The 16,416-nt window shown below is 45.8% G+C and overlaps 1 protein-coding gene across 1 annotated transcript in view; it reads left to right on the top strand.

The window, feature by feature from the left end:
* The first annotated feature begins 8,682 nt into the window (after positions 1-8,682).
* CNMD (chondromodulin) overlaps positions 8,683-16,416 on the top strand; it is an 87,624-nt gene continuing 79,890 nt past the window's right edge. Inside the window, exon 1 of the mRNA XM_056560463.1 lies at positions 8,683-8,724. Within this exon, the coding sequence (XP_056416438.1) occupies positions 8,698-8,724 (27 nt within the window). The 5' untranslated portion in view covers positions 8,683-8,697. The remainder of the gene's footprint in view (positions 8,725-16,416) is intronic.

Raw genomic sequence — 16,416 nt, 5'->3', positions numbered from 1 at the left:
GTATTGCCGTACTCGGGAGAAATTGTGTTCCAAATTTTGGGAGGTATTTTCTGCTATTACCCTTTTTACATATGCAAAAGTCGTGAAACACCTGTGGGGTATTAAGGTTCACTTTACCCCTTGTTAAGTTCCCCAAGGGGTCTAGTTTCCAAAATGGTATGCCATGTGGGTTTTTTTTTTTTTGCTGTTCTGGCACCATAGGGGCTTCCTAAATGCGGCATGCCCCAGAGCAAAATTTGCTTTCAAAAAGCCAAATGTGACTCCTTCTCTTCTGAGACCTGTAGTGCGCCAGCAGAGCACTTTTCACCCCCATATGGGGTGTTTTCTGAATCGGGAGAAATTGGGCTTCAAATTCTGGAGGGCATTTTCTGCTATTAGCCTTTTTTAAAATGTAAAATTTTGGGGAAACCAAGCATTTTAGGTAAAAAATTATATATTTTTTTTTACATATACAAAAGTCGTGAATCACCTGTGGGGTATTAAGGTTCACTTCACCCCTTGTTATGTTCCCCAAGGGGTCTATTTTCCAAAATGGTATGCCATGTGGGTATTTTTTTGCTGTTCTGGCACCATAGGGGCTTCCTAAAGGTGACATGCCCCCCAAAAACCATTTGTCGCTCCTTCCCTTCTGAGCCCTCTACTATGCCCGCCGAACGCTTTACATGGACATATAAGGTATGTGCTTACTCGAGAGAAATTGGGTTTCAAATACAAGTAAAAATTTTCTCCTTTTCACCCCTTGCAAAAATTCAAAAATTGGGTCTACAAGAACATGCGAGTGTAAAAAATTAAGATTTAGAAACTTCTCCTTCACTTTGCTGCTATTCCTGTGAAACACCTAAAGGGTTAAAACACTTACTGAATAGTGTTGCTCGCGAATATTCGCAATACGAATTTTATTCGCGAATATCGCATATTCGCGAATTCGCGAATATTCGCGAATATAGCGCTATATATTCGTAATTACGAATATTCGTTTTTTTTTGTTTGTTTGTTTTTTTTCACAGTACACATCACAGTGATCACCCCTGTCTGCTTCCAGCTTGTGTGGTGTAAAGAAGGCTCTAATATGTATGAGACTTGTGTGCAAATTTGCATATGCTAATTTCCGCATATGCGAATTTCCGTTTACGCTAATTTTCGTATATGCTAATTTTCGCATATGGAAATTTTCGCATATGAAAATTTTCGCATATGCGAAAATAAACGAGATTATTACGGATATGCGAATATTCGCGAATATATGACGAATATTCGCCCATATATTCTCGAATATTCGCGAATTCGAATATGGCCTATGCCGCTCAACACTATAATACTGAATGTCATTTTGAATACTTTGGGGGGTGCAGTTTTTATAATGGGGTCATTTGTGGGGTATTTCTAATATGAAGGCCCTTCAAATCCACTTCAAAACTGAACTGGTCACTGAAAAATAGTGAGTTTGAAAATTTTGTGAAAAATGTCAAAATTGCTGCTGAACTTTGAAACCCTCTGGTGTCTTCCAAAAGTAAAAACTCGTAAATTTTATGATGCAAACATAAAGTAGACATATTGTATATGTGAACCCCAAAAAATTTATTTTGAAAGTTAGAAAGTTAGAAAACTGCAAAATTTTCATTTTTTTGATCAAATTTGGGGATTTTTCACCAAGAAAGGATGCAAGTTACCACAAAATTTTACCACTATGTTAAAGTAGAATATGTCACGAAAAAACATTCTCGGAATCAGAATGATAAGTAAAAGCAACCGAGAGTTATTAATGTTTAAAGTGACAGTGGTCAGATGTTCAAAAAATGCTCTGGTCCTAAGGTGAAAAAGGGCTCAGTCCTTAAGGGGGTAAAGCACAAAAAACATGTCCGACGAGGAATGGAGTACTGTATGTTTGCTGCTTACCATGCAGGAGCAGGGAGTTTAGATTTTGGCTATAGTATCTAGTCCTGTAGATGGTATTGGCGTAATGCATCTTTCAAAATAAAGTTGCTGGTAGTTATATCAAGTTGCTGGTAGCTATATCAAGTTGGTGGTAGCTATATCAAGTTTGTGGTAGCTATATCAAGTTGGTGGAAGCTATATCAAGTTGGTGGTAGCTATATCAAGTTGGTGGTAGCTATATCAAGTTGCTGGTATCTATATCAAGTTGCTGGTAGCTATATCAAGTTGGTGGTAGCTATATCAAGTTGGTGGTAGCTATATCAAGTTGGTGGTAGCTATATCAAGTTGCTGGTAGCTATATCAAGTTGCTGGTAGTTATATCAAGTTGGTGGTAGCTATATCAAGTTGGTGGAAGCTATATCAAGTTGGTGGTAGCTATATCAAGTTTGTGGTAGTTATATCAAGTTGGTGGTAGCTATATCAAGTTGCTGGAAGCTATATCAAGTTGGTGGTAGCTATATCAAGTTTGTGGTAGCTGTATCAAGTTGGTGGTAGCTATATCAAGTTGGTGGTAGCTATATCAAGTTGGTGGTAGCTATATCAAGTTGGTGGTAGCTATATCAAGTTGGTGGTAGCTATATCAAGTTGCTGATAGCTATATCAAGTTGGTGGTAGCTATATCAAGTTGCTGGTAGCTATATCAAGTTGCTGGTAGTTATATCAAGTTGGTGGGAGCTATATAAAGTTGGTGGTAGCTATATCAAGTTGGTGGAAGCTATATCAAGTTGGTGGAAGCTATATCAAGTTGATGGTAGCTATATCAAGTTGGTGGTAGCTATATCAAGTTGGTGGTAGTTATATCAAGTTGGTGGTAGCTATATCAAGTTGGTGGAAGCTATATCAAGTTGGTGGTAGCTGTATCAAGTTGCTGGTAGCTATATCAAGTTGCTGGTAGCTATATCAAGTTGCTGGTAGCTATATCAAGTTGCTGGTAGCTATATCAAGTTGCTGGTAGCTATATCAAGTTGCTGGTAGCTATATCAAGTTGGTGGTAGCTATATCAAGTTGGTGGAAGCTATATCAAGTTGGTGGTAGCTATATCAAGTTGGTGGTAGCTATATCAAATTGCTGGTAGTTATATCAAGTTGCTGGTAGCTATATCAAGTTGCTGGTAGCTATATCAAGTTGCTGGTAGCTATATCAAGTTGCTGGTAGTTATATCAAGTTGGTGGTAGCTATATCAAGTTGGTGGAAGCTATATCAAGTTGGTGGTAGCTATATCAAGTTTGTGGTAGTTATATCAAGTTGGTGGTAGCTATATCAAGTTGCTGGAAGCTATATCAAGTTGGTGGTAGCTATATCAAGTTTGTGGTAGCTGTATCAAGTTGGTGGTAGCTATATCAAGTTGGTGGTAGCTATATCAAGTTGGTGGTAGCTATATCAAGTTGGTGGTAGCTATATCAAGTTGGTGGTAGCTATATCAAGTTGCTGGTAGCTATATCAAGTTGGTGGTAGCTATATCAAGTTGCTGGTAGCTATATCAAGTTGCTGGTAGTTATATCAAGTTGGTGGGAGCTATATAAAGTTGGTGGTAGCTATATCAAGTTGGTGGAAGCTATATCAAGTTGGTGGAAGCTATATCAAGTTGATGGTAGCTATATCAAGTTGGTGGTAGCTATATCAAGTTGGTGGTAGTTATATCAAGTTGGTGGTAGCTATATCAAGTTGGTGGAAGCTATATCAAGTTGGTGGTAGCTGTATCAAGTTGCTGGTAGCTATATCAAGTTGCTGGTAGCTATATCAAGTTGCTGGTAGTTATATCAAGTTGGTGGTAGCTATATCAAGTTGCTGGTAGCTATATCAAGTTGCTGGTAGCTATATCAAGTTGCTGGTAGCTATATCAAGTTGCTGGTAGCTATATCAAGTTGCTGGTAGCTATATCAAGTTGGTGGTAGCTATATCAAGTTGGTGGAAGCTATATCAAGTTGGTGGTAGCTATATCAAGTTGGTGGTAGCTATATCAAGTTGGTGGTAGCTATATCAAGTTGCTGGTAGCTATATCAAGTTGGTGGTAGCTATATCAAGTTGCTGGTAGCTATATCAAGTTGCTGGTAGTTATATCAAGTTGGTGGGAGCTATATCAAGTTGGTGGAAGCTATATCAAGTTGATGGTAGCTATATCAAGTTGGTGGTAGCTATATCAAGTTGGTGGTAGTTATATCAAGTTGGTGGTAGCTATATCAAGTTGGTGGAAGCTATATCAAGTTGGTGGAAGCTATATCAAGTTGGTGGTAGCTGTATCAAGTTGCTGGTAGCTATATCAAGTTGCTGGTAGCTATATCAAGTTGCTGGTAGTTATATCAAGTTGGTGGTAGCTATATCAAGTTGCTGGTAGCTATATCAAGTTGCTGGTAGTTATATCAAGTTGCTGGTAGCTATATCAAGTTGGTGGTAGCTATATCAAGTTGGTGGTAGCTATATCAAGTTGCTGGTAGCTATATCAAGTTGGTGGTAGCTATATCAAGTTGGTGGTAGCTATATCACGTTGCTGGTAGCTATATCAAGTTGCTGGTAGCTATATCAAGTTGCTGGTAGCTATATCAAGTTGGTGGTAGCTATATCAAGTTGGTGGTAGCTATATCAAGTTGCTGGTAGTTATATCAAGTTGCTGGTAGCTATATCAAGTTGCTGGTAGTTATATCAAGTTGGTGGTAGCTATATCAAGTTGCTGGTAGCTATATCAAGTTGCTGGTATCTATATCAAGTTTCTGGTAGCTATATCAAGTTGGTGGAAGCTATATCAAGTTTGTGGAAGCTAAATCAAGTTGGTGGAAGCTAAATCAAGTTGGTGGAAGCTAAATCAAGTTGGTGGAAGCTATATCAAGTTGGTGGAAGCTATATCAAGTTGGTGGTAGTTATATCAAGTTGGTGGTAGCTATATCAAGTTGCTGGTAGCTATATCATGTTTTCTATGGGGATTTTCTCCTTCTCTGGACAGTTCCTGACATGGACAGAGGTGTCAGCAGAGAGCACTGTGGTCGTGACAGAAAAGAAATCCAAAAATAAATTCATTTCCTCTGTAGTATACAGCAGCTGATAAGTACTGGAAGGATTCAGATTGTTTTAATAGAAGTAATTTACAAATCTGTTTAACTTTCTGGCATTAGTTGAATTAAAAAAAAAAAAAGTTTTCCACCGGAGTACCCCTTTAACTACAAAATTTCAAACATAGCAAGTTTTATATCATAGGCAACATTTCCGCAATCTGTGTTGCAGTAGCTATTCTGTGGGATTGGACTAGATGATCTAGTCTTTATTCCCCAGACATATCAATAAGCCTTGGGCACCCATGACTCTGTTGCTGGTTTTTCTTTCCTGGACCATGTTTGGAGATTTTCTGACACAGTTATTCAGTCTGAAGAATGTATCCTCATGCTTGCCCATTTTTCTGCTTCTAATGCAGCAGTTTCTTAAACTGAATGGATCTGCTGCCTATTTTTACTTAGCTCTGGTGTAGATAGGGAACATTGTCATCAAATAATGAATGCTATTCACTTCACCTGTCAGTCACTGGTTTTACTGTTATGACTGATTGGTGTGTGTATTTGTGAATACATATATATATATATATATATATATATATATATATATATATATATTGCATATAAAATAAATGGTGACAATATTTCATATACCGTAATGCACATAAAATAAAATGTGACCACATTTCCGTCACAATCCTCCTGCACAGTCAATTAAAATAAGCTTACGTAGACTCTAATTTCACAACTGCTGAGCATGTATGGATGGATGGGCTCAAAATAAATTCTTACCTACATGGCAAAAACCAATACATATTCAACAAGTCTATGCAGCCAGTCGTGAGATATGACAATCTGATTGGTATGGAAAATTCTGATAAATGTATTATATGCCTGTCTGACACATAACCATGGCAACATGTTAACAATTTATTGGCAGTAATAATACATGCCAAGCTGCTTTACAACATAGATAGTTGCAGAGAATTTTTTACAAATATTTTAATGGTGATTAAAGAAGTGCAGTTGTTTAAACTCTGTCCCTGTACCCCAGAGGGATGAGTGCATATGTGTCGTTTTCTATTGAAGCTTTCAGTTTTGTGTTATTTATTTGCAAATGAACTAAGTTATTGTGACATGGCCAACCAACTTACAGACCTCTACTGAAATAGCAGCATTGCCTCGGGCACAAGCTTTCATAGGCTTCCTTCCGAAACATGTTGTATTTGCCATTTGTTACAATTTCAAACATGGACATATATTTATTTAAAAAAAAGTTAGAAGCAGAGTTTTGACAGTATGTGGGCAGCAATATGACAATCAGATAAGGGAGGGCAAGGCTCCATGGACATCATGCGGGACATAGTGCTGGACTATGTAAGGGCATCCTTGCCAAGCCAGTAAGGAAGGGTTGTCAATTGCTGGCTTACCGTCTAATGGTGTTGTCCTTACAACCTTAAAGGGGTACTCTGGTGGAAATGTTTATTTTATTTTATTTTTATTTTTTTTTTTTTTTATCAACTGGTGCCAGAAAGTTAAACAGATTTGTAAATTACTTCTATTAAAAAACAAATCTTAATCCTTCCAGTACTTATTAGCTGCTGAATACTACAGAGGAAATTCATTTCTTTTTGAAACACACTCTGTCCATTTTAGGAACTGTCCAGAACAGCATATGTTTGCTATGGGGATTTCCTTTTACTCCGGACAGTTCCTAAAATGGACAGAGATGTCAGCAGAGAGCACTGTGCTCATGATGTCAGCAGAGAGCTCTGTGTTTCAAACGGAAAAGAATTTCCACTGTAGTATTCAGCAGCTAATAAGTACAGGAAGGGTTACGACTTTTTTAATAGAAGTAATTTACAAATCTGTTTAACTTTCTGGCACCAGTTGATTTAAAAAAATAAAAAAGTTTTTCACCGGAGCACCCCTTTAAACTATAAAGACTACAGCTAAAGCACAAAGCTGAGGGATGCGATCATGTGGACTGCAGCTGTTGCTCAAGTTAAAAGCAATCCTTAATTCTACAGGTCTCAGTGTAGCCCAACTTAGTGTTACCCTGCCAGGAGGATGTGTCTCTGGAAGCTTAGGTCCTGAGATCTCGTAGAGCACTAAGCAAATCCCTCCACATCTTTACTCCTTCTAAGTCCCTTTGGCCACATCAATTAAAGTTTGGAGGTGGCCTTTATTGTTGCTGTCTTCTGAGCCTCATCCTGGTCTCCACATACCCCACTATGATATAATCCACTAAAATATAATCCACTATGATATAATCCACTATGATATAATCCACTAAGATATAATCCACTATGATATAATCCACTATGATATAATCCACTATGATATAATCCACTATGATATAATCCACTATGATATAATTCACTATGATATAATCCACTATGATATAATCCACTATGATATAATCCACTATGATATAATCCACTATGATATAATCCACTATGATATAATCCACTATGATATAATCCACTATGATATAATCCACTATGATATAATTCACTATGATATAATCCACTATGATATAATCCACTATGATATAATCCACTATGATATAATCCACTATGATATAATTCACTATGATATAATTCACTATGATATAATCAAGCAGTCATCTTTTTAAGTGCCCTCAGGAACCATGGGATGCCGGCGATAAGCCCGATTGACTCGTCCTGACTCGTCCCTGATATGCTGACCGCCCATGCTGTAAACAGGACTGGTCACCGCAGCTAAAAAGTGACACAGTCAGCGCTTCCATAACAATAGAAAGGATATGCAACTTTCTCTGGAGCATACAGCAGCTGATAAGTACTGGAAGGATTAAGGTTTTTAGATAGAAGTGATTTACAAACCTGTATGCTTTTCTTGTACCAGTCGATTTATTTTTTTCTCTCAGGAGTACCCCTTTAATTCTCAGCAGGGCCTGTGTATGCCTGGAATCTAAACACTTAATGGTCACTACATGGGGATTTGCACTATTTCATTAGTAACTCCTGTTCCGCTTCTATTTTTCGTACTGTGTTGATGGTGTGGTTACAATAGTGAGGGGCGTGACCATGCAAATTAAAGCTTACTGCAGTCAGCATTATGAGACTCTGGGGGAGATTGATCAAAAACCTGTGCAGGAGAAAGGCTGACCAGTTGCCTTTAGCAACCAATCAGATTACATTTTGTAATTTTCAGAGGTCATAGAGGTCATTTTAAAAATAAAAGAAGCAATCTGATTGGTTGCTTTGGGCAACTGGTCAACTTTTCCTTTGCACAGACTTTAATAAATCTCCCCTATATTCTTCCTGAGGGGCTAAATTTGTAAAAAAAAAAAAATATATAAATAAATAAATAAATAAAAAATAAAAGCTGGTGGGGTTTGTGTGCCAGGGCTACTTTTTATTCCCAGTTGGGCCTTGTATCCAGTCCAATACATGGTCCAAAGTACAGTGTTTTTGCTGTTCTCTTGCATTATGATTGGCCAGCATTTCATAGATATAGTGATCCCTCAACTTACAATGGCCTCAACATACAATAGTTTAACCATACAATGGTCTTTTCTGGACCATTGTAACTTGAAACCAGACTCAACATACAATGCTACGGACAGTCCAGATCTGTGAAACATGTCAATGGCTGGAAGAACTGACCAATCAGAATGGACATTCCCTGGTAAAATACCTGTAATACTGAAGTGCATGCACTGACTGGCTGTCTGGTAGTGCCTCCTACAGTACAGGATGGTACTACATGTTCTGAACTACTCTTTACCTGTGCCATGGTTAGCTGCTCCTTTGGACACCAGGTAAGGGCGGCTCTATTTTATTTTTTAAGGACACTGGGGGAGATTTATCAAAACCTGTGCAGAGGAAGAGTGGTGCAGTTGCCCATAGCAACCAATCAGATTGCTTCTTTCATTTTCCACAGGCCTCTAAAGAGGCCTGTGGAAAATGAAAGAAGCAATCTGATTGGTTGCTATGGGCAACTACACCACTCTTCCTCTGCACAGGTTTTGATAAATCTCCCCCTGAAGAAGCTCCTGTCCTCTACATAGACAGTGATTACAGCTCCCAGCAGGGTGTGTGCGGGTGTGTCTCCTGAGACTTCCAGCAGAGCAGAGCCAAGCAGAGTTTTCCAACAAGCTTTCCCCAGGTTTGTGGCAGATTCCTGGGGAAGAAGCTCCTGCAATGGAGCCTCGTGGCTCCACTCCCCGTTCCAGGCTGGCGGGAAGTGGAGTGAAAACTTCGACAGCCATTGTTCCGGCCGGGAGAAGATCGGGCAGAGTCTGCAGCAATGCAGGCTCTGCTACCCAGGCTACGGGTGCCAGCCAGAGATCCACTGGTGGAAGAAAGGCACGGAAAAGCAGTGTGGAGATGTGGTCGGAGAGTGGGCCCGGCGAGTCCAGTTCCACGTACTGCTCCCGCATGGCCGCAAGGTTTGCGGAGTACGAGCAGCGCGGCAAGGAGCTGAGGATGGCCAGAGAGGATCTGCGTGCGACCCAGAGTCTGATGAGTACCGGATCCAGAAAGAGCAAGCCAGAACTGAAGAAGAGGATAACATCGCTGAAAGGCGAGATTGTGAAGCTGGAGGCGAGGAGAGCGGAGATACTGGAGGGGAGCGGTCTCTTCAAGGAGAAGCTGATCAACAGCAATCGGTTTGCCGCCACGAAATCCCCAGGTAAGGTGGAGGTGGATGATGGGGAGAGTAGTGGCGGCGAAGATAGTGAGGATGGTGGTGAAGAGGAGAAGATGGAGGAAAGTGTGGGAGTTGTAGCTACTCCAGGTGACACCCAGACCCAGGACAGCTACATTGAGGCTGGACAGGTGGCACTTCCGCCAAGCGAGAGTGAGGAGGATGACGTGGAGAGTGAGGCTGGGGGTCTGCTGAGGGCAATTGTGATGCAGGAGTCCCCAGCCCACCTCCAGAATTTCACCTTTGGGGACGAGGAGTGTGAAGATGTGGTGGTCAAGCAGAGGTCCAAGAAAAGGAAGACAAAGGAGACGGTACAATATGTATTTGTCCCCTTCCAGCAGTCTGGGCCAGCTGCAAAGCTGGTTCAGGCTGCGGGCTCCCCCAAACTGCCAGACCCCGTTCCTGTGGTGGAGCGGGGCCAGCACGGGGAGTACAGTAAGGCGTCAGGAAAGGCTAAGGGCGCAATAGTTGTGAAGCCCACCCATCCTGTCGGTAGGGAAGGGCAGGATGGGCTCATGCCGGGCAGCTCTGGCACTGCAGGACCGCCCCAGGGTGGCAGGGGGCGTGTCCAAGTGCCAGAGACAAGTTACGCTGCCGTGTGCTCGGGGGGCGGTTCCCCGAGTACTGTGGGCACTACTGGCGCCGCGGGGCACTCCCCTGTGAGGGGGGGGAGTGTCCGGGCGCCAGAGAGCGTTGTGTCTGTGTGCTCGGGGGGCGGTCCCCCGAGTACAGTGTGTTCTGCGGGCACTGCAGGGCACTCCCCTGTGAGGGGGGGGAGTGTCCCGGTGTCGGGATCAGTGTCCGGCAATGGCGCCCTGGGAGGAGCTGGGGTGCGCTCGGTGGGGCAGCCCCAGACTCAGGAGGCACCATTGATCATTCAGAAGGAGGAGCCATCATCATCATCAGCAGCAGCAGCAGCCAAGCCGGAAATTAAGCCAGCGGTACTACAAATCCCAGCCAGCCCAGAATCAGTTAGGCAGGGTATGAGTGAGAATGCTGAGTGTAGTAGTGTTGTGGATGAGAGGAGTGTCAGTGGAGTGAATGTTGGTGGGAGTAGTGGTATGAATGGGAAAAAGGATGATGTGAGTGGTGGTGTGAGTGGTGGTGTGAATGGTGGTTCTGGGTCTGGGTCTGGGTCTGGCCCGGCTGCCCCCCCGGCAGTGACTGCTCCTAGGAGCTATGCTAATGTCGCTGCCGGGGGTCCAGGGGGGTCCCCGTCTCCGTCCGTCCCCGGGGGTTACTTGCAACAGCGCCTCCTGGAGGCTCTGCGTAGGGGAGACAGGTCGATCCAGGTAGAGGGAAGGGGTGAGGTCGACCTGTCTTTCTGGATAGAGAGGCACGGTTTGGGGGCTTTCCGAGAGCAGAATGGGGAGGTGGTCTGGTCCCTCCCGACAACCGGGCAGGACAATAACCGCAGGAATGTGGTCCGTCTGATTTGGAGGGGTGAGGATGCGTGCCCACCTCGCGCTAAAGTGGTTGAGCTCCTCCTCCAGATGGAATTCAGGGCGAGTGACATCTTTGCCCTGATCCACCCCTACGGTACGTCCGAGTTTGACGTCAGTTTCGTTCGGCCAGAGGGTCTCGAACTCTTCTGGTCAAACTACGAGGTGGCGAAGAACGAGCCCGGCTGGCGGGATTTTGCCGTAAAGGCAATTTCCCGTCAGAACTCGGTCAAGAAGGTGACCGTTTTGACCCGTAACGAGTCACTTTCTTGTTACGACATCATGACCTGGCTCGGTCGGTATGGGGATGTGACGGACATGCCCAAGAAAAACATTGATGAGCACGGGATCTGGTCCGGGGCCTGGATGTTTTCCGTCAAACTCAGGCGTTCAGGGAGTACGGTTGCCCACATTCCGTCAGCCGCCTTCCTTGGACGTGACAGGATCCAGGTCTTCTACCAGGGGCAGCCTAAGGTCTGTCACAGGTGCGGTAGCCCCACCCATTTTAGCGCAGCTTGTACTGTACAGGTCTGTGCTTTGTGTGGTGGGGTGGGTCATCTGGCCGCATCCTGTAGGCAGATCCGCTGCCATCTGTGTGGTGTCCTCGGGCACCCTTTCAGCCGTTGTCCTAGCGCCTTCGCCCGTGCGGCGGCCGCTCCGGCTGGGGAGAGCTGTGAAGTTGCCTCGGCTGGAGAGGGTACGAGCAGGGATGGGGGCGCACCAGGGCTAGTGAGGAAGAAGGGCCCCGCCAAACTAAGGCGGGAGGAAAATCGGAGGAGGAGTAGGGAGCAGGAGAGTGCCCAAGTGACGGGGGTAGCTCCGGCCCCTGCTCCTGAAGCTGGCCCTGAAATGACTGAAGCCCTGGAGGAGGACGTGCTGGATGAGGAGGTCAGGAGACTGGGCGAAGAGGAAGGCAATATGGCCGACTCTTCCGATTCCTCCCACTATGAAAGTGTGGATGAGGAGAGTGTAGAGAAGGCCAAAAAGAAAGACAAGGGCAAAAGGAAAGGGAGAAAGAAGAGGTCCAAGCCCTCTCTCCCTCGTACTGCGGTCCGGGTCCAAAGCGGAAGCCTGACTGCCCCCCCTCTGGTTGACCTGTCAAACCGGTACCTCGTCCTTGATACCATCTCCTCCCCCTCCTTGGAGGGGGAAGGTGAGGGCGAGGTGCCTAGGGAGAGAGAGCCTCTGGGGGGAACTGGGCCCTGTCCTGTTGAGGCACCTTCCTCAGAGGGCAGGGCTAGACCGGGGTCGGACGGAGACGGGGACCATATGGACCAGAGTGAGTCCAAAAAAAGGGGTAAAAGCGGTCCTGCCCTTTCTTCTTCTTCTGGGGATGAGGGCACGAAGAAGAAGGGGAAGAAGAAATAAAGGTGAGGCCATCTAACTTAATCACCCATGATGGCGGCACTCACCCCATTGACGCTGGCATCCATTAACTGTGCCAGCATAAAGTCTGATACGGCTAGATTCGCAGCCTTTGATTTTCTCGGCCGTGTTGAAGCCGACATTTTGTATCTGCAAGAGACAAGGTTGTCAGATCTAGCCTCCCTGGTAAAAGCCAGAAGAGAGTGGAGGCGCGGTCCCTCCCACTGGTCTCTTGCGGCTGAGCCGTATAGTGGGGTGGCGGTCCTTTTTACCGCTCCGGTTGAATGCCGACGGGTTATTGAGTTAGAAATGGGGAGGTGCCTGATCTTAGATGTCCTCATGAAGGGGCAAGAGCTCCGGCTCATTAACATCTACGCCCCACAAACCAAGTGGGGCCGCAAAGATCTCTTTATGAGGATTAAGCCCTTCCTTTTTACTAGCCGGCAAGTGATTTTTGGAGGGGACTTCAATAATGTCACGAGGTCCCAAGATAGGAGAGGTTCCAATGGTCCGCTGGCTTACGATAGCGTGGCCCTCAATAATATAGTTAGGGAAGCTCGCCTAGAGGACGCCCACATCCGGAGCCCCTCAGGCCACGTGGGTTTCACCTATCATCGAGGTAGCTGCAGGTCTAGGATAGACAGGTTTTATTTAAAGGAGGAAGCCGTCTCTTCCGCAGTGTCCGTGGTTGAGGTGGAATTCTCCGATCACTGTATGATTTTGTTTTCCTTGAATGTTTCAGAGACCCCCCGGATGGGTAAAGGTTATTGGAAGCTGAATTCGTCCCTCCTGGAGGAAGCGGAGATAAGACAGTCCTTTGAGGATTTTCTTCAGAGTCAGGTACCTTTACTGGACTTTTGTAGTAGTAAGTCAGAGTGGTGGGAGATATTCAAGAAGCGGGTTGCGGGGTTCTTCCGCCAGCTCTCGAGCCTCAGGTCCCTGAATAGGTATCGCCTGTATCAGGGTCTGAGGAGGAAACTCGAGCTCCTTGTCTCGACTGGAGGTAGCCGGGAGGATATCTCCAGAGTGAAATCCTTGCTGATGGGGTGTCAGTACGATAGGCACGCATCTTTGGTTTTTGAGAGGGATTACGGGAGGTACCGCTCGCCCGACCCTTACAAGAACTGTAAGATGTCAGTGAGTAGTAAAGTGGTCTCAGGACTGATTGATAGTACGGGATCTCTGAATCGGTCCAGATCAGGGATCCTGGAGGTCGTCAGATCCTTCTACTCGCACCTCTTGGGAAGGAAGGATCTAGATCGAGACGGGATGTCGGCTTTCCTGGCTGAAACTATTCCTGAGCCAGGGGTAGACCCCTCTCTTGATGTTTTGGCAGAAGAAATCAGGGAAGAGGAAGTGAGACTGGCGATCGAGGGGCTCGCCCCCAAGAAGTCGCCAGGTCCGGATGGCTTAACATCCGAGTGGTACAGGACCTTTAAGGAGTCTTTAGCTCCCCTCTTGACTGAGGTATTCAATGAGTGTCTCTCCTCGGGCACTCTACCAAAGTCAATGAGGAGGTCAGCCCTGATTCTTCTGTCAAAGGGTAAAGATCCTAGCCGGATTGAGAATTGGAGGCCCATAGCTCTTCTCAATACGGACAGGAAGCTTCTGGCCAAGATACTGTTTAATCGGTTGGTGAAATTTGCACCCCGGCTCCTTTCGGGGGCCCAGCACTGCTCTGTTCCGGGCCGAAGCACCTTAAGTGCTGTCCTCAGTGTCAGGGAGGCAGTGGAGCGGAGTAGTGCGGGTCTCTGGAAGGGGTACATGCTGTCCTTGGATCAGGCCAAAGCATTTGATCGGGTGAACCACGAGTACCTCTGGTCCGTCCTCCTGAGATATGGCTTACCGAGTACTTTTGTGAATTGGCTTGTCACCTTATATGCAGGGGCAGAGAGTTTCCCGCTGGTGAACGGTTGGTCTGGCCGCTCTTTTGAGGTGGGGTCCGGGGTCCGTCAGGGTTCTCCTTTGAGCCCGCTGTTATACGTGTTCGCAATCGATCCCTTCGTCCGGAGGGTAGATTGTGGGCCGTTGGCGGGAGTCGGGATGACTCTGGCGGAGCCGGATGTCGCCCAGAGAGTGGTGGCGTACGCTGATGATGTCACTATTTTCGTCTCCTCACGGGAGGAGGTCGATGTGGTGATGTCAGAGGTGGACCGCTACTCGGAGGCATCCGGGTCCAAGATCAACCGGGATAAGTGTGAAAGTCTCTGGCTGGGAGGGGGAGATCCCACGTTTGATCTCCCGGACACCCTTCCAGAGCTCCAAGAGTCATCAAAAATTCTGGGCATCACATTCGGCCAGGATGATTATCCCACCAAAAACTGGGACGGTAAGCTCCAGGATGCCACTCAGAGGGTGAACCAGTGGAAGGGTTGGTCTATGACCCTCAGGGAAAGGGTACACCTGACCAAATCGTACCTGCTCCCCTTGTTTATCTATCTGGGCAGTGTATGTATCTTACCAGAGGCTTACTACACTAGGGTCTACAGCCTGTTTTTCCAACTGTTATGGGGGAACAGGTTGAACCTAGTCAAGAGGGAGGTTACGTACCGCACGAGGAGACTAGGGGGTTTATCTATGGTAAACCCTGTGGTGTTCTTAACGAACACCTTCTTGAAAGCTAACATCTCGAACCTCTGGTCAGAGAGGGCTCCTCCGTGGGTACTCTCCTGCAGGGAGTGGTTTCGGCCTTTCTTCCAGGAATGGGAGACAGGAGGGCAAGTGAAGGACCTCCGTACGCCCCATGGATATCTTCCGGCTTACGCTACCCCGACTCTGAAGGCGATACGTCGGTGGGGTCTGGGAGTGTGGGAGATCAGGACCCAGTCAAGGCAGTTCCTTGACAAACGGGTTCTGTTGACCCACTTCCAGAGGCCTCTGGCGCTCAGGGACTGCCCAGGTCGGGATCTGAGGGTGGGGTTGTATCTTTTAAACATGAAAAGGATCCCCCAGAAGTTTTGGGACTTGGCATGGCGCTGCTTTCAGGGGAAGCTATGTGTAAAGGACAACCTGAAGTACAGGAACTCTGATGACCGGGGATGTCCCCGAGAAGAGTGCGGGGACACGCTGGAAAGCATGGACCACTTTCTGCTTCATTGTCCCTTTAACATAGGGGTCTATAACAGGGTGGGCGCTTCCATCGGCTGGAGTCAACTTGCCGGCCTTGCCTATCCGGAGTGGGCTTATGGGGCATTCAGGAACCTGGGTGGCCGAGATCGGGGCACTTTATTTTTAGTCAGTTTAGTGGTTAGGTACTACACGTGGAACGCACGGTGCTTAGTGTCGACCCAACAGAAAATCCTCTCCGAGGTGGAGGTCTGTAGGAACATCACCGGTGACCTCGGGAAGATCAGGTCTTTGGAGTATGGCAGTCTTGGTACCAGTAGGGCTTCTCTCCTGTGGAGAGGTTTCTCATTTCATGTGCCCTAGGTACTAAACCTTTTGGGTAGAGTACCTTTTATTTTTGGTTAGGGGCAGTGTTATAGGGGTAGAGATAGGGTGAGGGCAGGGTCAGATTTATTGTAGGGATAGAATTAGGGAGAATTGTAGGGGGAGTTAGGGAAAGAGTATAAAATGATTTATGTATCAGGTCTGCCATCCTTCTCCCTGGTGGTGGGCTGATGCATGTACACATTAGCTTTTTGTTTTGTTTTTAGTAGACATGGTATGAAGGGCTTACAGGCAACCAAACTTGGGCCTAAAAGGGGTTGTGGTTAAGAGTATATAAGTTGGTTGGGAGGAGTGTTAGGTGGGGAGGGTGTATTTGTGGGTGGTGGTTTTGTGGTGTTTTGGGGACCTGACATGGGTCAGTTAAGGACTGGACTTTGAGAACTGTATGGACGGTATGGACTCTGACCCACGTACAGGAGGGGTGGTGTGGGTGTGGGGACAGTTTTAGTGTAGGTATTTTTCTGTTTTATTTTTTTGTAGTGTATTTACTATATTTTTGTACATTTTCTGTGATTTTGTATATATTGTGTTTTGTATTTATATTGTTT

This window comes from Hyla sarda, chromosome 2 (genome assembly GCF_029499605.1).
Source record: "Hyla sarda isolate aHylSar1 chromosome 2, aHylSar1.hap1, whole genome shotgun sequence".
Lineage (NCBI taxonomy): Eukaryota > Metazoa > Chordata > Amphibia > Anura > Hylidae > Hyla > Hyla sarda.
This window is presented reverse-complemented; position numbering and strand designations above follow the sequence as displayed.